Source organism: Nymphaea colorata, chromosome 1 (genome assembly GCF_008831285.2).
Source record: "Nymphaea colorata isolate Beijing-Zhang1983 chromosome 1, ASM883128v2, whole genome shotgun sequence".
NCBI lineage: Eukaryota > Viridiplantae > Streptophyta > Magnoliopsida > Nymphaeales > Nymphaeaceae > Nymphaea > Nymphaea colorata.
Window position 1 is genome coordinate 41,138,506 of NC_045138.2, and position 24,439 is coordinate 41,162,944.

Sequence of the window (24,439 nt, forward strand, 5' to 3'; positions counted from 1 at the left end):
CCTTCGCCTACTACGAGAGAACCGGGAAGGTTTCGATCAGTTGTTGCGTCCCAAGACACACAGAAGAAGATCAGATCACAACTAACATTTGATTAGTGATACATGAAATTTCACAGCAAACACACACATGGGGCTTCATCTGTGGATCTAAAGCTTGTATAAACCTGCATAGGGCATGATCACCGAGCCCACCCACAAGTCCCCATTGAACTCGTCTACTTCACTTATAAACCTCAGGCTCTTTCCTTCCCTGTCTTCCAGGACATCCAAAACCTCGCCATCTTCACTGAGCTTGATGGCCATAGCTTGGGATCTCTTGCTCATGAACATCTTGTGCAGGCGTTGGAAGTTCAATGGCAGCTTAAGGATTGCTCTCTTCAACCAAGAGTCATACTGGAGCACCACTGACAGAGGTCCTTTCCTCCCGTGCAAGGCTACCCAGAACTCCCCTGCTGAGTTCCTCTTCACATTGTCTGGATAGCCAGGCAAATGAGCAAAAACATCAGTCTTCCCTGCATTAGGACCTTTGAGCCAGAGCCTTGTGACCCTGCAGCCACTCGACTCGGTCACGAGTATGAAGGATCTGTCTCTGCTCAAGGCCACCCCATTGGCAAATTTCAAGCCCTTGAGCAGCACCTTCACTTCCTTTGTCTTGGGATCGTAACTCATCAGCCTTCCGCTGTTGTCGCCACTCGCGACCAACATCGCAAATTGTCTGAAAGAAACAAATTGAACGCAATCAGTCAGTGCTGGAGCCAGAAATTTTTTAGCTAAGGGGCATTATTTTATAAATTCTCATTCACTAATAGGCATAATATATACAAACAAGCAAATAATTGTAGGGCAGCTATACATAAATAAAGAATATTTAAGGGGCTTGTATAAGGAGACTATATGTAGCTCCTCCTGCTACTACAATCAGCTTAACTATCCACCATTAATGGTAGCTCAAGGCCCGAAAGGGTTTCGCTCCACCTAACCAAGAGGGTCATTTTTAGATCAATTTCAAGTTAAAAGTGGTTTGAGCGAGCAAGAGGAGTATTGACTGCCCAATTGAAAGCCAAAGCTATGGGTATCCCAATGCATGTCGGCTAGTACACCCTCACTAATTAGGATCACCATACCACTTGAACCAGTGACCAGCCATCTACCAGCCACTTGCTCGAACCATTGCATTCAAGGGTGAAGCGATGATTTTTTTTTCAAGGGCGAGCCAAATGGTTCAACGAACTTATCCAGGTAGGGTCAAACTAAACCCGAATATAAAAGAACATATTGTACAACTAAAAATTTTCAATTTTTTTAATGTATTTTTTTTTTCAATTAGCTGGGGTAGGGCCACGGTCTAGGCCGGCCCCCCTCTCTTTCCGCCCCTGATTGCACCACCATCGGTTGTTCGGATGTAAAAAGATCTGCCAAACCCAGATCCCAAAGAGAAGGAAAAAACATATTAAAGAAAACAAGAATGAAGATCAATACTTAGGATATGATTAATTGATGTTTAATGTCGTGTGCGTTCTATTAACATGACAGTCCATAAAAGCACCTAATTTCTAGGTGCTTCCTTGGAAGAAGACCCATATTTTTGCTTCCAATACATTGGACATGACATTCATTGCGGTGGGGGCAAATCACGTGGCCCTAAGTTTTGTGGTTGGTGTCCTATCGACAACACATGCATAAGCCAACTAAAAAAAAGGTAACGTAATGAATTTGAAGCCTTATTTTTTCCAAATGCATTCCTTAACTTATTGGCAAACTGGTACGTTCATTCATTCGTATGCAACAATTTCATCTTCAAAGCAAATCATATACTGTAACACAAGATTATGAAAGATCTTCAAAAGCTTATAAAAAGAGGTTATTAATGAGATGATTGTCGTGATTTCTATTTTTTTGATGTTGGAACCGAAACTGTTAGGGGGCAGGTTGAGATCCGTCGAACCAGAGGCTCGAACCTAAAAGTGGATCGAGTTGTTACATATAAAATTTAAATTACAAAAAAAAAAAAAAAACTTGGACATAGTCATGTGTTTGGCGTAACAAATATCAAAAACTTTTCCTTGACAATTGACAATGAGGGCCCCATCCTTTTCTCAAAGCGACAATACAAAAGAGTCGTACAAGAAACAATGCTTTTTCAGTCCTTGTAGAAGTAAAATATTGCCTTATTTTAAACATTTCTTGTATTTAAAGTAAAAAAAATTGTACAATTTTATTTATATATCGGTCAGGCTGATTTGGGTGACATAGACGCATATTAGAGATATTTGAAGCTCGTTTTATTTTGTCAAAATTACAATGTGTATCGGAAAATGTCTTGGAACAATACCGAAAAGTCCAATAGAGATAAATTTGCCAAAAATAGGACAACGCCTAAATCTCAAACTTGAATTATAAAACCCAAAAAAAAAAAAACAGAAGAAAAAGATCACAAGAAACAGAGTAGAGATCAGGCTGCCATTGGTTATACCTTAGGAAGTCTCAATATACAAGAACCCTTTGTTTCCTTGCTCCAATTTTTACCAAAATCAAATGTGTGGGACACAACTTAAAGGATCAACTGATCTCATTATGTAGCCAATTAGTTTTAAATTTTATATATATATATATATATATATATATATATATAGAGAGAGAGAGAGAGAGAGAGGATGGTAAAACCCCGACCATTTGAGTAAGAGACAAAAAAAGAGACATATTGAAATTAATTATTAAAAATATATTTTTGAAATCTAACCATATGATTTTTTATGTCAAACATATATCAACTTAGTTGTTTTTTTACTTAAATAATGTTTTTTTTAATAGTAAAAAAATGATCGGCTCTTACAACATCAAAATTTTACTAGTATAAAGACCAAATTTTTTTACAAAAATGATTTGAACTAAAGACTATTTATAGAATGTTTATAAACACATTAGAAGGTTCATATTTCGTTTAAAACACTTCTTAACATAAATTTTAAGAGATCTGATTTTTATCCTTTACGTACGTGGTTTGGTACCTACTAAATGCGTAGAAGCTGGACCCTTTATGCATTACGATTAATGATTTTGATCATCAATTTAATTTGACTAATTGGGATAACAAGAAAGGCGTTTCACCAGATGCTATGCTCCCCATATTTACAAAATGATCCGACGCTCCATTACAAGAAACATTTAAAAAAGAAAAAAAAACCGGAGGTCGAGGAAGCAATAGGTGGCCGGCCAGGTGGCGCCGTGGCGGCAGGCCATCACCTCCCCCCGGCCGGACATTGCCGCCGGGACGGCCAATGGGGCATTGCCGGCAGCGAAGAGCCCCGGGCGCGGCGCCGGCTGGCTATCGCCGGACGACGCCGGAATTTTTTTCCCTTAAAACAAGATTGCAACGTCCCATCAAAAAGGTGAAAAGCTCCAGCATTGTACCATCTGGCATAGGAAGAGCTTCTCGACTCTACAAGAGAACACATAATGACATAAAGTCTTGTCATGTTCGACGTTGGTATTGGTGCCTACCACATGGTCTCGACCTATTTTTTATTTTTCATTAAAAATCATAAAACTAATTTAAAAATTAATAAAGAAAAGAAAAACAGGTCAAAGCCACAGCAATAATTTTGTCAAATGACGCGAAGCTTAGGTGTGAAAGTGTGCTTTTAAAATTTTTCCTATAAAAAATAAATGCAAGCTCCAACAGTATAAATACACCACAACTGTCAAATTCAAATATTGAGTAGCACCGTTACTTGGTCTTTTCCTTTTGAAGTACCAACACGTGTATGAAGTCAATTTTTGTTCATAATGGAAGACAAAATATTATGTTTACATCTTTCTAAAAATTCATTTAAAACTTATTTCTTATGTCAATAGATTATCTGAATACTGCCCATTTACATAAACCTGATTATAAGATTTATTTCTTCCGTAAGCCTATTTATAAGATATAATCTTAGATAATAAGAGATTAAAGAAGAACTTACGATGATAAATAAGCATTATTTTCAAATAAGCTAAACAAAAATATAAACAGGAGACAGAAAAGGAGAGGGGATCACCTTCTGCTAAAGCGCGAGCTCGAGTCAGTGAAGTAAATGGTATGGTTGACCTGATCGATGTCGAGATGGTTGGTGAAGCGGAAGGGCTCGCCGTCGGTCTCGACGGCGAGCTGAGTCGCAGCGCCGCCGCCCTCGCCCACCACCAGCAGGCCGAAGTAGGCGTCCGCCACGTACAGGTCGCCGGTGGCCTCGTGAAACTGCAGCCCCAGCGGCCGCCCGCACACCTCCTCATCCCCCATCACCTCCCCCTTCAGATCACACCTTTCCCTGTTCCTGCACCACCACCACCACATTGTTCCTCAATTCAATTACTTTCGAAACTTAAATAGAGTGTCACATGATTATGACGACGACAATATACATAATTAGTAGATCCCTTAGGTAGGTCAGGGATAAAAACCACCTTTTACACAATCCAAACGTTTAGATGTCATCTTTAGATGAGAAAAAATATATATTGGATTAATATTTTTTATGTCTCATATTCTATAATAATAATAAAAAAATCCACCGCTCTTATAACATTAACATTTTGCCAGGAAAAAAGTTTAACAAAATCTATAAAACATTTCGAACTAATACTTGTTTTATGCTGAATTAGTGTTTATAAAAGAGGTTTTATTTTTGTCACTCATCTAACTGGTGGCCTAGGATACATCAAGTGCGTCTATATATATATATATATATAACGTGATAACCGTATCATGTCTCCCCAAACGTTATCAACATCTTCGTATGGTCTTCCCTGCTTTAGAAGTTCACATCATGAGTCCCTACTTTTTCAGCCATTCATGGGTAATGAATTTAAAGCAATTCATTTAATAAACTAACATAGTAACATAAGTATGTACTGGAAAAGAAAAGAAAAATGGACACACTTAAATGTCTTAGTCTCGACCATCTCATTGTAGTAAACTGCTGATCACGATGAAGACAAAAGGAAAACATTTTTCTTAATACATAAATGTTGTAAACGAACTTGCTAGCTGCCGCAATGTGGGAACTAATTTATCATATATATATGGAGAGCAGAGGCCGAGCAGTTAAGAGAGCCCTTCCTTCATTTCGTTCCAATTTTAATAAGATTGAAGTTTAAATTAAGACAAGAGAGTGAGAGCATGTGGTCATTAATTATCATCATTGAACATTTGACGGGAAAGATCTAGTGGCGCTGTAGAGGGAAAGATTTCAAAGCTAGAATCATGATCGAGGACCATTATGCACAGAACAAACAAAGGAGAGTAGAGAGATAGAGGGAGAGAGACGGACGGGGGTTGCTCACCAATAAGGAGAAACGGTGGCGAAGTCCTCCCAGCCACGGGCCGCACCTCCCCAACGCAGAATCCGGCCATCGGCGACGCCGGTGTACGGCCCCCGTCCCTCGGCGTCGAACGCCAAGCTCTCCGGGCCGGTCGTGCCGTTGAGGTGCAGGAGCTCGGCGCCGTGCAGCACGTCGCGAGCACGGCCCCCGAACGTAGTCCCGGCGGCGGCGGCGGCTCCGGTCGAGGAGGACCGCGGAGGGCCGATGTCCGGGTTTAGAGTGAGAAAGATGGAGAAGAAAGCAAGCGCGGCTGCGGAGACGATGATTCCCGATCTCATCTTTCTCCCAATCTCTTCACCCTCTCTCCCTTCTTTCTCACCTCTCCTCGGAAATGGCGTCGTCTCGACGATCCCGGCAAACTCCACACAGTTTTGCTCAGAAGCAATAAAGGAGTCGCGAAAGGACACCATCTCCCATCGCAGCCTCCATATTTATAGCCGTCCCTTTTACCATTCCCAGTAGTCCTTTCCTTCTAAATTATTCAGAAAGTAGTGTTCATATTTTCTTGTTTTACTATTTAATCACAAAAAGTCAAAAACTAGTTGATAAAAACTCACCGTATACATATCAAAAGAATTAATATTATCTATGAGTAAGAAACATTTTAAAGCTTATAAAAACTTAGAAAAGATAGCACCCTTGTATTTGTCAATGAATTGAACTGATTAGTTACTAATTTGATTCGATTGGCCGACTTGACCGAATTTTACGAGTGGTTGCGACACCGATTCTCCCGAGTGCATAATTTAGACCAGTGTTATCAGAACCGGTTTATGAGCCGAATCGATCGTCATGAGGCCGCCGATTCGGTGATCGGCCAATTCATCCATTCGGTTGAATTGGTTGGAATTAGTTAAAAAAAAAAAAACAATTTATCAATTCAAAAATCAGTTAATAATATGAAATACTTAAAATATTAAAAATATTCAAGAACCACTAGATGGCACTCTTGAATCAGTTATAGAATCAAATCCGTGGTTTGCCACTTACTACATTCAGATCGGCTTATGCATGCAAGTTTTTGCCAGTTGAACTCGAATCTATTCGAGTCAAGGTAGAGACCTGCATGGGCCCTGGCTCCACTTCAATTTTTCTTTTTAATTTACGTATAATTTTTAAAAAACTTCACGTGTTTTATATAAAAATTTAAAGAAATGATATTTCAATCATAGTCAAAATATAAAAACTTTAATTCGACCCGCTTCATGAAAAAATTTCTAACTCCTCCCCATGATCTTGTGGTGTATTTAACTGTGGAGTTGATTCATGCATATACAAACTGCCACACCTTGCTCAATAAAATATTTGAAGTCTCCCTTGCACATCGATGCTTATAATTTATTTTGGTAAGAAGCATGTGTTATCCTTTGTGGACCTCATGCTTGAGACTACTTAAATATGACTCTAATACCAAAACTGCAATAATTAAGCTTAAAATTTGTTCAAAGTTAGGGTTTATGTCTTTTGTCATTGCTCAAAAGAAACATGAATCGATTAAAAAACATGGCCCATTTATTAATCAAAATGCTTCGTATAGTAAAGTATTCTGAGGACCTTTTCATACACTTGAAACAATTTTAGTATAAATTATTTCCCGATATTGTGATCGTCAACATCAAGACAACCTGTAGGTAGCTAATTTAAGTTGATCGAGAACAAAAAAAAAATAATACTCCGAAGTTGTATCTTATATCTTACAAAATCCGAAATTAGGAGGACCCCTTATGAAATCAAACAACTGATCTAATCACTGTTTTCTATAGTTAATTGCATGCAATTAGTGCTTCCTGGTTTTAGTGAGGGGCCAATTATCATGCACACTCATCAAGAATTATTTTATCGTTAAAATTCAAGATGCTAACGGGATTCTTCAAAAAAGTATCTTGCTTTAAAAACATCTCCCACTGTCGAATCTTAACCATGACGCCAAACTCCTTTCTCGTTTTTAATACGGTGGGTTTTATTTTAGAGTGGACTTTGCCATAGGTTTACTGACAAATCAATGCCTCCTGACATAGAAATATTATCATACATGAGTATTAATTTATATAATTAATTCACAAAATTGTCATCTCCCACCAAGGTTGACAATGGACCCTTGCTGCATAGAGCTGTCATCTTTTCTATTATTATCTTTTAATATAATAATTATTTTGATATAACAATAATAAGCATGCACAAACTATTTATAATATTACCCTATATCGAAAACGATAATGCGCCCTTTACTCACGTCATTGTGACAATGATTTTGCAATATATATATATATATATATATATATATATATATATATAATATCTTGATGTCAAAATGTTGTTGAATAGCTAAAAATTTAAATTATGTCATTGAAAGTACCATAGCTCATTGTTAAAAGTGTGGTGCTTCAAAAGTTCATGTATTGAAGATTGTATGAAACTATTAAAGGTTTATAAAATGGGTTGTTTTAAATAGTTGGTTGTCTTGGTTCTTTATTTATTTTTTCTTTTCTTTTTTGAGAACCGAAATTACTAAGAGAGAGGCAGGTTGGGATTTGGTGGACCAAGAGCCTAAGCTCAATGGGGGTCGAGTCGTTATAGTGGTATCATAACACGGTTCAACACACAAACCAATTGTCCTATATATCTGGATGTGTATGTCATAAAAGAGTTTACAAAATTAGTTGTTGAAATAGTTGGTTGTAGTTCAAGTCGTTGTAAGGTATCAAAATATGATTCAACATGCATACCAGTTGTCCTATATATCTCTAGATGCGTGTGCCATAAAAAGGGTTGATTGTAACATTCTAAAAGTTTAGTCTCGTATTGAAAATTATGTGATCCTATCAAGGGTTCACAAAATAAGTTGTTGAAATAGTGATTTCATTATGTGACACTACCAATGGTTTACAAAATAAGTTGTAGAAATAGTTGATTGTCATGATTTCATTATATGACACTATCAAGGGTTCACAAAATAAATGGTCGAAATAGTTTATTGTCTTGGTTTCATTATGTAACACTATCAAGGGTTCACAAAATAAGTTGTTGAAATAGTTGATTGTTCTGCTTTCATTATGTGACACTATCAAGGGTTCACAAAATAAGTTGTTGAAATAGTTGATTGTTCTGATCTCGTTATGTGACACTATCAAAGGTTTACAAAATAAGTTGTTGAAATAATTGTTTGTCATGATTTCATTATGTGACACTATCAAGTGTTCACAAAATAAGTTATTGAAATAGTTGATTGTCCGCAACAACCCTGCGGGGGAAAGGCCCCTAACCTTTTATTCCAACAAAAAAGGAAAATATGTACAACAAAAATGGACAGTCACTCTACCCTACGGGCTAGAGCGAGCTAGGAAAGGAAAAAATAACCAAGATTACACCAAAAGTTACGGAACTAAAACTACAATGATTTAGCAAAAAGAGACAAATATCATGAGCAGGTTGTTGTTGCAGAATTTGTACTTGATGCAATAAGTTGCTGTAATAGTTGAGCCAATTGTGGAAGGGCCGACATCCTTGAATCATGGTCTGGAGTCTTCTAATCCAATGCTTGTTGTTAGAAATCAGTAAAATTTTCTGAAATGTCTTCAAACCACCACTCATCAAGAGCTGACGAATGATAGAGTCCTCAGGTAGATCATTGTTGACCTCCCACCAAGCTACACCTTGGTCAAGATGCAAACATTTCGAATCTTTAAGCAAAAAGGCGACCAGCTGTCTGTCGTCAGAAGCAACAGATGCGACTTGCAGGCAAGCTTGGTCAGTTACAATACACGGGCATTTATCAGGAACAATTCCCGTACTCAACCAAACATGTAGGTCTCTTTTGTCCTCGCCAGAGTTCCTCAAGATAGCATAGAAGCAATCAACATAGACCCGCCAAACAGTATAAGAGTTTTGTTGAGGAGACGATGTATCTTCTTTATGGATTCTTGAATTGCGCCTGCACCAAATTCTCCAAAGAATGATGTGAAAACAGATATCTTAACACTTCATAAGTCAACCTCTTTTGAAGCTACAAGAGAACCAACGTTTTAGCTCCGTAACAATAGTGTGTTGGGGGTGTAATTTCTCCTGAATTGAAAGTTATGAATTCTCAAATTTTAGAGGAGTGCAAGAAAAAGAACAGAACATGGTAAGCAGACTCTTCACTCTTTAGACAAAGAGCACATCTGTTAGCCAAAGAGATGCCACTTTTCTTTTGTCGATCGAAGGTAGGGAGACAATCACTGCACGCCAGCCAAACAAACCACTGCACTCTAGGTTGGGTCTAGGGAGACCAGATCAAATTTCTCCAAAGCTCATCGTCATATTTCTGTTTCACCGCCTCCCACACGTCAGACGTTTTGATGTTAGAGGCATGAGCGTCCAAAGAAGGAGGTCCTCCTGCGAGTGTAAGTTAAGTCTCTCTATCCCCACTAGGGAAAGAAATTCCTTGAAGTTGTGTAGAATAGGCAAGTCAAAGTCAAAGACCTAAAACTTCATGGATAACTCAAAGGCAGATCTTTCTGAAGAATTCAAGTGGACAATGAGAGAGAAACAACCCCAGTTATCCGTCCAAAAATGAATGGCGCCGATACCAACAGACCACCTGACATGATCTTTGATTTGAATCCAGCTTTTCCCAACACCTTTGAGGAACCAAGACTCCTATTTAGGGCGCTTTAAGGTCCAGAGACTGTAGAAAGATAGATATTTCTTCCTCGTAAAGCTCGCCCAAGGAACCTCATCCTGGCATATGTGCAGCGTGATGCGATAGATACAAGCTTTGTTCCAATCAGCAAGAAGTTGCAGCCCAACACTCCCTTCCAACATCGGGCGGCAAAGAGTCTTCCAGGCAACCAAGTGCACACCTATCCTAGTTTCTTGGCTGCTTCAAAGGAAATTAGCCATAGTAGCTTCAAGTTTATGTTGAATAGACTTAGGGAGCATAAAGATAGAGCACCAATAGCCAATGATGCTTAAGAGGACATACCTAATCAAGCAAAGATGCCCTGCATAAGAAAGAAGCTTAAAAGACCAAAGCGAAAGTTTCTTTTATACCTTCGGAACTAGAGAGGCACATAAGTTGTCCTGCATATTACCTACAAAAAGGAGGACACCCAAATAAGTAAGAGAAAGAGAACCTTGAAGCCAATCTGAGTTGCCGATGAAGGAAAGAGGAGTTCTTTGTTCCCCAAAGGAGATCGCATGAGATTTATGAGGGTTAACACTTAAACCAAAAAGAAAGCTTAAGGGCCTCATGAGCATGCATAACCTCATTGTAAGAACGATGTTCACCTCTAGAGAAAAAGATAAGATCATCAGCAAAGGTGAGAAGAGAAGGGCAAACTCCTACTCGAGAGATATAGGGGGGGGGGGGGGGCAAGGAACCATTCCAACGCCTATACTTTAAACTCTTAGAGAATTCTTTCATGACAACAAGGAAAAGATACAGAGACATGGGGTCCCCCTACCTCAAGCCTCTGCGCATGAGGTGAAAGTTACTAGGAACACCATCAATGAGGACAACAAAATAAGCAGATGAGACACACGTTATAACTCAGTTAACCCATGGTAAGCTGAAGCCCAAGTCGATAAGAACGTTCTTAAGAAAAACCCAGTTAACCTTGTCATAAGCTTTGGAGAAATCAATTTTAAAACAATTATTACTTTGACACAGACCCTCAAGAGAGTGAATACATTCATGAGTAAAGATAATATTCTCTGTGATAGAACGTCCTGGAAGGAATGCACCTTGGTCATTACTAATGACTTTCTGCAGGCAATTTTTCATGCGAAAGAAGATGAATTTAGATATAATCTTGTACATGACATTGCATAAGGCAATAGGTTGGAGATCATCAACTTTGCACATACCATTTTTTTTTGGAAATGAGAGCAATGTAATTACGATTAATTTTCTTAACCAATTTCCCAATGGCGAGGAAGTTGTTAATAACCAGCAGTAAATCATGGCCTACAATGCTCAAATGGTGTTGATAGAATGGAGCGGGGAAACCATTCGGCCCCATAGCACTATTCCATTTCATGGAGAAAACCACACGTTTCACCTTGCCAAGAGTCACTGGGAGAAGTAAGGTGGCATTATCTTCTAACAACAATCTAGGGCAGTCAGCCCTCTTATTCAGGCAGCAACCAGAGCCATCCTCAGAACCAAGAAGAGCACAGAAAAAATCATCACAGATAGATCTAATGTGGTTCGCATCGTTAATTCTTGTTCCCTCATGTTCCAAGGCAGATAAGGAATTCTTCGTTCGACGGCCTTTGACAATTGCTTGGTAATAATTCGTATTGCGGTCGCCCTATGCCAGCCACTTGACTCGAGCTCTTTGCCTCCATAAGCTGTCTTCCTCTTCAAAGGAAGCTTGCAACTCTTCGCGAAGAAGCTTCTCATAATTCATGTCATTAACAGTAGAAGCCAGTTCAAGAGATTGGACTTTGTCAAGCTCTTCCCTTAAAGCTTTGATACGGAGTGAAATGTCGCCCACACAACTCCTAGCCCAACTGAAAAGACTAGAACGAGTGAGTTCCAATTTCTTGATTACCCTCACCAGGGGGCAGCCAAAAGCTCGCGAACTCCAAGCCTCTTGAACAGGGTCATTGCATTGTGGTCTTCTGGTTCAAAATTGAAAATATTTGAATTGAAAAGACTGAATAGCAGAGTTAGGAGTGAACAACATAGACACTTTCAGAGCAGAGTGGTCAGAGGTCAATCTAGGAAGGATCCGCAAATCAGTATAGCTGCCCCAAATAGCCTTCCAAACATTATTAATAAAACCCCAATCTAATCTACATAAAATTTCACTCGCACCTTGTCTGATATTGCTCCAAATAAACCTGTGATTAGGGTCAGACAGTAGAAACAAATGACAGTTAGAAACAAACCTATTAAAGGAAGAAAAAGAGTTCAGGTTGGAAGGGCGGCCAATTTTGTCTTGACTAATCAGCATGACATTGAAATCCCCTACTAAAAGAGTCGGGCCATGGAAATCAAATAAGATGTTCTGTAGAACCGTAAGTGCTCAAGCTCTTTCAACATAACGCGAGGGAAGATAAATACCTCAACAAGGAACTTGACATGAGTCTGTTTGTCAGTGACCTCCAGAAGGATCCAATACATATTCATATTAAAGACTGAAATCGATAATTTTTGTGGTTTCCAACCATAGAAGACACGAACAATACCATCACACAAAACAACATTGGACAAGGTAGCATAAGAGCCAACGAGACCCGAGTTAATGTGGAGACGATCAACATGAATGAGAGTGTAAAAAATGAAGAAACAATCAATGACCTCATGTTGTACAGTGAGAAGCATATTGTGCCTAGCAGAGTTTCTAGCTAGACCACGAATATTCCATGCTAAACACTTCATTGAAGAGGGGAAGGAGAAGTTACCTAGTTGGAAGGATTACCTTCACCACCACTATTAAGAATGTCATTGGTCTGAGAAGGTGAGCCGATTTCTGAAGAGCCCTCTACCTGGCAAAGACTCACGTGCTTATGCTTACTAGCTGGCCCCGATGGTTTCGGATCGATAAAACTGCGATTTACAGTATCCTGAGCAGATTTCCTATGACCAGCCAGCCTGCTACCCCTCCCGCGACTATGAGTAATACCCCCTGCAGAAAACAAAAGTTGAAAGTCATCAGCTTGTACATCAACATTATGAACATCCTCTTGGCCATCAAAGGGAGCTTTAGCAATGGCTTGAGGATTGCGCTTAGGGGATGATGTGAAAGAGAAGCCAGAGGTATTTCAGTAGGCAGACTTTTGGTCTGGTAGAAGGGGTTAACCATACAGGTCTGGTTCTTAGTTTCAACCCTCATAATATCTTTACCCTTAACTCTCGTTATAGTGGTGTCGATTCTAGGTGCTTGGTATGATAGCTACGTACGACCTCTATTAGTATGATCCTAAGGGGACGAGACGTCTTTGGTGGTCAAAGAGCTCTTCGTTGGATCCTTGTTGTTGTCGTCTAACTCCATTAGAGTCGTGAATTGATTCTTAGAAGTATGTAACCCCTTTTGTCCTTCCACATTAGGACCTTTGCTGGAGCTGAATGCCTTCATAGAGTCTTTGCCTTTGGCCGCCTCATGGAAATAAGTCTCTTGATTGTGGGATTCACGCTTGGGGCATTTATTGGGAGGATGAGAGTTGACACTGCAAAACCTGCAAAAACGTAATCTCCCCTCATAGATTAAGGATTGGGTGAGTGTATGGCTATCATTTAATACAAATTGAAATTCAGGAGGTAGTGGGGCACTAAAAGGAAGTTCAACTCTAGTTCTAGCAAAGCCCCCTCGATTAATGTCTGGTTTGATTGTCCATTTCCAAAAAATCACCCTGCAAACCCTTGGCAATGCTGTTGAAGATTTGCGCAGTCCACATATTCGGAGGCAGATTTGGGAGTCGAATCCAAAGAGGGGCGGAAAGCTCAAGCGGCATGGTGAGGGGTTGTCCGAGCTGCCAACGGTGGGTAACAAGAGACATGCCCCCAACCCTCCAAGCTCATTTATGAAGAATGCATTGAAGTTGTTGTTCATCCTCGACCCGAATGAGAAAGATGCCACCAATGAGTATGGGGGAACACTCAGCACGCTTCACCAGCCAAAACCTTAGCAGAGCCTCTCTCTCCACAAGCCAAAACCCTTTTTGGAGGTTACTTGTCGTACCCTGTTGAAATAGTTGATTGTCATGATTTCATTATGTGACACTATCAAGGGGATTTCATTATGTGACATTATCAATGGCTCACTAAATAAGTTGTTGAAATAGTTGATTGTCCTAATTTCATTATGTAACATTGTAGGGTTTACAAAAAGGGTTGTTGAAATAGTTGATTGTCTTGATTTTTTTTTTTTTTACTAAAACTATTCAGATCTTACTGCCCTATAAACTGCCACTAATCCTTTTGTGACAATGGTTAATATTTTGGTGACATTTTCTTTACTTTATCAATCATGGCAACTCAGTTTCGCTTCACTGGCTGGACGTTGAGGTAACATAGTTGTTAATTCCAACTTAGTCTCGCTGCTTTATGAAATGTTCACACTGATGACTTGATGGCTTCTTGCCATAAGAAACATTTGTCGTGTGATATGAATTATATAATGTATGTTATATGATGCAACAAATGCTTCTTTTGCAAGACCGTCATCAATAAGATCAAGTTGGAATTAATGACTAGGTGACCGCCAACACCCAACTAGAGAAGCGGCGTCATTGAGTTGACCAGACTTAATGGGTTCGTGTGACTGCCAGGGCAAGTGGGCTGTAGGCTGGGGTGACCTAATATTCCTCTACATTAATAGTCATCCAGGTCAGGCTTATTACTAGGAACAGTTCCCGAGACCATATAACTAGGCAAGCTTTAATGTTCTGAAAACTTTTTCTGAAACGAGTCGAACTATTACTCGCTAAAGTTCAACTCTCAAACGAGTTCGAACCAAGTAATTTGCTTAACGAGTCGAGCTCGAGTTCACGAGTCGACTTATTTAAATAATCGAGTCGAGTTCGCTAATTTCTGACTATTAAAGCTCGACTCGGCTTGATTAATGATGTGTAGCGCCCGACTTATTTTTTAATTTAAAAAATCGGTTTCTAAACCCTTTGTCTCGGTTTGCTATTTTGTTCTCAATCGTTTCAAAAAGGTTTTCCCTCAATGTAGAAACCCTTATTCGTAAGAAAACCCTTCATCCTTCAACTTCAACTGGTTTCAAGCAAGGCACTGCTGCTTTGATCTCCCCTTGTTTACTAGGGCCGTCGGCATTGGGTTCCGCCAGTCTGGTGACCCTGGTAGAACACCAGCAGCTCTCTCGTCGCAGTGAGCCAGTGAGTACCTCTTTGCCCTTTTGTTCGCTCTATCGTATCAAAAATTTTTTCCCCAAACTGAATCGGAAGTCCACGTTACAGATTCGGCCAATGGACGATTCAGTAGTTCAGCCGAATCGGCAAAATACATTTTTATATTTATTAAAAAGCGGTCCTAAAATATATGAAAATAATTTAAATAAAAAACGTAAAACTATTTAAAAATAATGAAGAAATTAGTGAGATTTGCCACCAATTGGATTTGACTTGGTTGGTTCAGAGCATGCGAACCCTGGACATCACCCCTGACCCTGATTAATAATGGTTGAAAACAATTCATATATCAAAGTCAAATCCTTCGTTGGCCCAACAATTATACAGGTCAAGCTGCATCCCGGCCAAGTTCTTGGGTTGCTGGGTCTCATTCAAGGCATCAAACGGTCAATCCTGAGCCCAAGAATGATGTAGGTGTTTAGTCAATGGGCCCTGCCGCTTTGATGGAAAATCTTGACATATTCTCCTTCTTTTATGAATGACATGGGCCCGGAAATTAAATCGCCGGCATGATATCAACAATAGTCGTTGAAAATAATCGATCGGAAGCCGGCGAGCATTGGATTGGCAGGCCATGCACAATTAGTCATATAAAATTTGTGGGTAGTGCACCTGGTTGGACTGGTGCGCAAAAATAACAAGTGTTTCATTCAATTATGACAATTGTGCCATATGGAGAGGAGCAAGTACCAAGATGAAAATGTATGGTCTTCTTTAGGCATCAACACGACTCTGGACCCAAAAGCAAAGAAACACAGGGTTTCGACCTTTTTTTGGTAGGTTGTACTTATTTCCCTCACCTAAAAAGGTTGTTTGCTTATCATACTTGATATATAGAAAATATTGAAAGGATAGTATATTTGGGTCCACAGATTTTGTGAGCTTAATAAGTGAACTCATTTTAAGAGAGGATTCCGGTAGCCCTCAGGGTTTGGCGCAATGGTCCGGTGGGGGCAAGTACCTTGTTTCGGAATTCAGTAGGCCGTGAAGCGCAACCAGAACTCTTATGCAACCTGCATTTTGCCAACTTGCATAAATAATAACATGGCAAATTTAATGCCAAATGTAGTTTATGATTCTATACAAGATGTGCACCCAAAATTTGAAGCCAGTGGAAATGGGTTCTATTAATATCATATATTCCACTCCAGATCTTTAGTAACTAGAGATAGAGAGACAGAGTTCCAGGCCAAGTTCAACTTGTTCAACTAAGAAAAAAAGAAAAGGAACAAACCTTGGCCACTTTAATGGTGACAAGTTGATGTGGTTTTTAAAAGATGTGTAGCCAAATTTGAAACCAGCAGAATGGGTTCTATTAATATAATCTTTGCCAACTCAATGATGTAGACAAACACTGAATATAGTGGAATGGGTTCTATTAATATTTTCTGTTCTTTTCTGGACCATTGCCAGCTTAATATATATATATATATATATATATATATATATATATATATATATAGAGAGAGAGAGAGAGAGAGAGGGAGAGAGTGAGAGGAAGAGAGAGAGAGAGAGAGAGAGACTGCATCAATGACGAGGAGCAAAACCTAAGGAAGTATTTGTCTCAGAAAATTAGAGTCATACCTTGGAAAGGAACCAAACCATAAATGGATTTCTTTGTGAGTGGCCCAACTTGCCAAGTTGGATTCTCAATTGTCAAGCATTTAACCTTATGGAGATTGTGGATAAAAAACGGTCTTGGATCATAGATCCATCTGGCCAGACCCGGTTTATTAAACTTAGGGAGGAGCTGGTAGTGGTAGGAGCAAGGAGCTCGATCAACTAAAGAATTTGCGTTTGCAAAGGAAAACCCGGCAAAAACTCTGTTTTTCAAGGGGCATAACATAACTGGTCGAGCAGGTAGTGTGTGGAAGATATATTGTGAGTTTGATTTCCATAGAATGTATTCTTTTGAGACTGCAAATGGTGCGAAGGATGTACCTTACCCCACCTAAGTCCCCAATGCAGTCCAGAATCCCGAAAGCAGCGGGAATTCAAAGATTTTTAGGCCAGTTAGTTGTTAACCTCCTACTCGCCAATAAAAATCGGCATCTCATCAACACCGGAATAACATTTATATCCGAACCCAGGATGACTATGTGAACATAAACTTGATCATAATTAAAAGAAAAAGTTTTCATTTGATTGTAGTTATGTTTGATGAGACTATAGAACTTAAATACTATTACATGATAAAAAACTCCTGTTGCTCTGGATCTTGACATGAGCAACTACACACTTTTGAATGAAAGGCCTTTGTTTTCTTTTCTTTCTAGTATGTCCTTTGTGCAAATAATTGCAGCCGGTAGCGAAGCCACGATTGTGACTGCTGTAGGCAATCGCCACACCAGCCCACAGAATTTGCTTTATTTATATTTAGATATTTTATTAATTTTCAGTTTTTTTTTATATGCGAGTGTCCCTTAAGGTTTGAAATTTAAAATGTCAATACCACTTAGTCTGAAATTTCTCTGCAACTGATTGCAACCCTTATCATATTCCTGATTCATCATAATGTCATTGAAGATATGGTTGAAAGGACACCGTGGTAGACCCAAAATTTTTTCATGAGGGGAGCCGAATTAAAGCTGCTGCCAACCTTTGGGAACCCCTACCATTGATTTTATCGGCCGGCCCCACGAAAGACATACTTTCGGTGATCTGAACTTTCTTAGTTTCTAGCTTAAGTGCTGGTCTGGGAAATATTTGTTCTTATATATATGGATTGGTATGTCCCAGACCACTTATGTCAAGAATAAAAACTAGATCGCTTATTTTTTTGCTAAAAGATATTTTAAACATGTGAACATTCCAATGTGTTTATATATACTTATTTGTAAAAACAAACATTGATTTTTCCCATATTAAAAAACTTGATGTTATAAGAGCCATCCATTTTCTACTACTATAGAAAATGTTAAACTTAAAAAAATACTATCTTAGTATATTTTTTTAACGAACCATGATGGAGTTCAACTTGATTGCAGATATTTTGCCCCGCTGCAAGTGTCGACATATGGGCACCATCATATAAAAATATGGGAATGTTAGTTTATTTGTGTCCACAGATTTTGTGAGCGTAATAAGTGAAGTCATTCACAATTTCACATCGTAAATATATGGTTGCAAACATTATCGATTCACTTAAAAGCGTGATTTCCGAAGTACAATTATAAATTGGCAGGAGTGTGTACCTTGTTTCCGAATTCAGTAGGCCGTGAAGCGCAACCAGAAGTCTTCTGCAACCTGCATTTTGCCAACTTGCTCTTGCTCCATAACATGGCCAATTTAATGCCAAATGTAGGATATGATTCTATACATGATCTGCACCCTAAATGGCTTCTATTAATACGCAGAGATGGAGAGAGAGTCCCAGACCAACTTTTGAAGACGTGTAGCTAAAATTTGAATGTACTGGAAAGAGTTCTATTAATATTATGTGTTCTGTTCTGGATCTTTGCCAACTTTTGAGAGAGAGAGAGTCCCAGACCAACTTTGAAGGGCCTGTAGCCAAAATTTGAATGTACTGGAAAGAGTTCTATTAATATTATATGTTCTGTTCTGGATCTTTGCCAACTTTAGAGAGAGAGAGAGGGAGATAAATAATGCCAAATGTAGGATATAGTTCACTAAAAGGTGTGCAGCCAAAATGTGGAACTAGCAGTATGGGTTCTATTGATATGATTGCTCTGTTCTGGAATCTTTGCCAACGCAGAGTGGGTTCTCTTGATATATTGTTCTGGTATGGAATCTTTGCCAACTATCAAAAATTGAATCTCATGGATTGGGTTTCGTCAATATGATAGAGTCATAGAGCTATAAATTTTTAGTTAAGGAACAGTTGATTCACCAACCTCTGATGTGGGCATTGCATATGGCTGGAGGATGGTTTAACTTCATCACAGTGGAAGTATTGAAGGGCTGGTGCGAGCAGTGGCCTACAGTGGCCAACACATAGCTTTACTATTGTATCACGTGTCTACCTACACCATACATCATTTGAAGAGAGAGAGAGAGAGAGCTGTTTCTGGTAGGACATTTTTGGACGCATTCATGGCGCAAGCAAAACTATAAAGTCTTTTTGTGTAAAGTTCTATATTAGTAGGGTTTCTCACATCTTAGAAAAAAGGCCGAAGCTTCCACCCAACCCATTACCCTCTTAAAGTACATGGTCTTCTTTCGGTATCTTAAGGTGCCGTCCTCACCATGCTTCAGTTTACACGTCAGCAGCCTTTTGCTTGCAACACTAAGGGTTGATGCCATAGAGATTCGAAACGGAAAATGACTGCCTACTGGTCCCTGCCCCGACAGTTGCGCCAACGCCATTGAAAATATTTTCCTTATAAAATTAGGGTTGTAACTTTGAAAGAGACACAAACTATACCGTTCACTCCATAAGTGGCCAAGTTGGCTTCTTAATTAATTTATGCTGAATGAATTGAAAATGTCCAAATCAAAGGTTTGGATCAGAGACCCATCTGACCCAAACCCGGTTTAGTTGAAGACGTTGAGGAGGTCGGACTGTGGAAAGGCTCGGTCATTAACAAATGAATTTGTGCTTGCAAAGAGAAATTTCCTTCAAGAGGGAAAATTCGGAATACACCATGACAAAGCTCACGGTATAAAATGGCAGCAGTGAGGCTCGATCCAGGGTCTTCAACTCCTGAGTCCTTCTTTACTTCATCACCTCTTTCACAAGGAAAAGATCCCTAAGAAATTTGGCATGTATGGATGTATTTTCACATATATCAATGTTCCTATCAATGAACCAGATTTGGAAATCTGAGCAAAATGCTTCAAAACAATTGGATGTGAAAAAAAGATTTAACATCCGATTAAGAAATTATATCAGATTTGGATTAAAAAATGGCATTCCATTGGACAAACTCAATTTCAGACAAATATCATGTATCAAATAATCCACACATTTGGCAAGTCAGTTTTTAACATATCATAATACAGTTCAGATTCCATTGTGTATTCAAAAGTAAGATTTGGTTTTGGATGTGAAAACAAAAATTGGTTTCAAACCTCATTTGGAGTGTGAATTTTAAAAATCAGATTGGGATTTTTCATTGAACATTTCAAAAATGGGTTATGCAATTCAGATCTCATCCATTGACAACATCCGTAAGACCAAAGCAATGGCAAGAAAATTAGCAATGGCAAGAAAATTAGCAATGGCAATGACAATCTTGGCAAAAATCTTGAGCTTCCAAATTTTTTTACTTCTAGACTGGGATGTTAAGAAATCCTTCTGAAGAATTTTAAAGGGAGGAGGTCCATGGAGGTCCTAGGCCAAGACTTTGGTGGAATTATAAAGGGAAATGAAGCTTGGAAGTAGGGGCAAAGTCATAATTTTTTTGTCGCTGTGGCCAAACTATAGTTTTAAAATTTGAACAAAGCCCAAAATAGAATTTTTCAATTTTTTTTTTAAATCCAATAGAGCGGGTTGGGTGCGAAGGCAAGGCATCTGCTGCCCCTCCTCCCCTTACCTACACCCCTGCTTGGAAGCACCCCATGAATTAGGGGGGGGCTAGGCCATGGCCCCGCCCCAACCAATGATTTTTTTTTACATTGGAAAAAATAATATTTTTTAATTACGTAATGCAATTTTTGTATTACAATTCAGTTTGGGTCTACCCAGATCCAGAGGTCAGACTGCCAGCCCGCCCTTGAAGAAAATCCTGGCTCCGCCCCAGCACGAATGAACCATGGATATGAGGGCACATGAATGATATATTTGTCTGTGAACAGATAAATATTAAATATTTAAAAGCCAGGGCTAAACACAACATAAACCGTCGTTAAGAACACCGTAAACTGTCACTATAACAATAAAAAGATATCCAATTACAATCTTGAGACATTATGAGTAAGTCAATATCCTATGCTTATTGCTGTCCATTTTCAAAATATATCAATTTATACGATACTAATTTTGAATATTTGGCATTTTAACTTGCATAAATACGTAATATCATGAAGATTAGGAAACAAAGGAATTCTTTTTTCTTGGCCAATGTACTTTTCTATCTTTGACAAAGGAAAAACCGTCAAAGGTTTGCATTCATGCTGGATCCAGATTTTCTACCGAATCGGACATATGAAATAACATTAAGATTCGGGCTCGAATTCAAATTCTGTCTTATAAAGTATAATTGGGTTAGGCTTTTATAATTGGATCCCAGTCAGATAGATATCAAGTTCAGATTCAGTTTTGAAACTGCACACCAAATAACAAGCATACTCGAGTGTACTTCTTTTGCTAGATCCACATAAACAGATAAGAAACTGGATATGTCGGATCCATTTAAATCCCCACACGAGTCTTGGAAACACTAACAAGTGCAGAAGCTCAAACGCTATAGAATCGTCCCTTCAAATGATACCCATCTTGTCTCTTGAGAAAGAATTAGATCTGTGGAAAATATCTTTGGTCTCCGGTTCCTGTAATTCTGTATATCAAAATGTTCAACATGAAAACCACTTGTGATGCAGGGAAAGATCCAGGTGTTGTCTTGTGTATGCAGCTGCCCACCCCAGCCCGTATAATATATTTTATTTACATATTGGTTTCATAGTGGTGAACAGAGAGTTCAAGAAGCCCACTGCCCGAAAGAGAAGCCATAGGCCTCCTTTGTCCTCCAAGCTCCCGGGATTTGAGCTTGCTTCAGAACCAATATAGAGCCAGAATTGCTTCACATAATTTACTGTGTTGCATATTACTGCCCCTCAAATGTAAGATTTTTTGCATTTCTTGAATCCAGCCACAAATTTCAGGTTCTGGTTCTGATGCTTGCTGTGGTGGGTTTTGTATGATCTTTCTTGAATCTAACTAAGTGCACAAAAAAACACAAAATTACACAATAAAAGTTTGAATCTTGAAGTTATATTTAACCATATAGATGTAATCTTTATGCTTCTTAATTTCTACTCGAGTACCATGGCATGGGAATGCTTAAAACTAGCTTGCCGTGGAGAATAGATGAATGCAATCTAGACTCCAAAGTTTTCCTTCGAAAGTTAACGATATAAATATGTTTTTTATATTTTTAATGCAAGGGGATACCCAGCATTTATCAGCATCGATACTGTGCACCGCTACTTCTGTCTTTTCAAAATATAATTGCACATATTTTGTTCTATAGAGAATAAATTCAATCGACGTTTCAAAAATGTAATTCCGCACAGATATTGCACTTAATATCTTGCGTGATAACCTCGGTTCAGTTGGAGATGAACCTGCATATTCTGGATGGAGCAATTTTTTGAGAATATTTTTACCAGATTATGCCAAGAAACATGCAATGCGAGCACATAACTCTTGATCTTCTTTAGCTTGAATGTTTTAGCTGGCCGTAGATCACCAACAAAATTAAGCAAAATCATGAATTTACTTTAGCCTTGTAACTCATATTCCTTGAGGGCCTGAACACTGTCTCAACAGCGCATGATGATAAGCAAACGGTGGACGAAGCATCTGTGGACGCTTGCTCTGTTGGTTTCTGAACGCTCCCCTCGAAGCCCAACCCCTGCATAAGTTTGAAGCCTTCAAATTGCGTTGAGAAAGTCGGAGAGACATAATTGTGACTTGTCCATTAGAGTATAAGGTGAAAAGTACTAGTAAACTTATAAGCCTTCAGAAGAATGTTGTGTCCTCAGAATCACATTCCTATAACATGCACTCAAAGAAAACACAATTTTCTTCTTGTTTCCAAAAACTTTGTATAGATAGATCTAGCATTTGATTGATCTAAGAATCACGTCCATGATCATATTATTTTTCCTATAATAAGAACATAAAGCCCTTTGAGAACTGTGTTCCAAGAATACTTCTGATCAGAACGCTGGTGTTCTTATGATCAAATGGGTGCGTTCTCGTGTTCCTTGAAGTGCTCTCCCATGTTATGGGACCCAGCCAAGTGAAGTACCCAATGAACCTTATGCACCCCGATAGGCATAGCGTAGGCGGATAGGTGAAAGTTCAACCGTCAATTTCATTCTCATGGGCACTACTCTTCTAAACTATAAATTGTAGATGCACAACACTCTTATAGACGGGTGTCTCGCTCCCCACCCATATGAAGCAACACTTGACCTCAGGGATAGTAGGAGGCGTTTCTGCCTTATTGCATAATCTCCACTCGGACGGTAGGGCCCACTAGACTCTAGGGCACTTTGTATTCTCTGCAATTATCAGTACCCTCGCCGATAGGGGCGGAGGGAGGGGGCGCCCACCTAAGCCGTGGCCGCACCCCAACTAATTCAAAAAAAATTTACATTACAAAAATTGAAAATTTTTAGTTGCATAATGTATTTTTTAGATTCGGGTTTAGTTTGACCCTACCCGATAAGTTCATCGGACCATTTGACCACCCCTAAAAAAAATCCTAGCTCCGCCCCTGCTCGCCGGCATACACAACCTGAAGTTGTTGTATGCATCTCCAACTGTGGAAGTTCTTCAATGTCGAGTTTGATGCCGTTTCCATGGAAATTCCATTGTCTTCTGTAAAGGGTTTTCTTTGTCCAAGTGGGCTTTCATTTAAAGTATAATTATTTGTTTGGTAAAGGTGAATGCCCCTCTACTCCTTGATAGGCGGCCAGTTGCTTGTTCAAATCTTAGTAGCGCCGAGCCATGCCTCGACTGCAGGAGCAAGGGAACAATCTTGGAGGTTTTATCTAAGCAAGCAACAAAATCTCCATATCATGTACTCCAAATTGAGAGAGACATTGAGGAAAATGAAAAATACTACTTTCTTAGATTCATGAACCAAATTCGATTCAGTTCTATAACTAAACCCACCCAGCCAAGTGTTTAGAGAACTTTTGTCCACAAAAGCGAAAGCCGACACTATCTTCTAAGAGTGCAAAATTCGCCGGCCCTACCTGCGATTCACGATACGCCCACGACCAGTCCGACCTGATCCACGTCATTTTGATGTATGGGGTCCAGCTCTAGAGAATAGGATCCAGTGATGGACATGAGCTGCATGGCAGCACCCACCATTGATGCCCACTGATGGCTACATGGCCGAGAAGGCCAAGGAGAACTATTGAGCAACAGGATGTGCCCATGGACCCACTGTCAATTCTGGGCGCGCCTTTGGAACAAGCCCACATGGGCCTGAGCTCAAGTCCATTGAACCTTTTGTTTCACGCTAGCTAGTCCGCATCAAAGCCATTGCCAAGATTTTGTTGTTCCTCTGTCTAAAAC

General features: G+C 39.3%; 1 protein-coding gene across 1 annotated transcript; it reads right to left on the reverse strand.

The window, feature by feature from the left end:
- Positions 1-73: 73 nt before the first annotated feature.
- On the reverse strand, positions 74-5,771 carry LOC116246857 (protein STRICTOSIDINE SYNTHASE-LIKE 10-like). The gene is made up of 3 exons (XM_031618758.2): positions 5,323-5,771; positions 4,041-4,313; positions 74-715 (listed from the first exon to the last, which is right to left on the reverse strand). The coding sequence occupies exons 1-3, from the start codon at positions 5,769-5,771 to the stop codon at positions 148-150; spliced, it is 1,290 nt and encodes a 429-aa protein (XP_031474618.1). The 3' UTR covers positions 74-147.
- Between the last annotated feature and the right edge of the window lie 18,668 nt (positions 5,772-24,439).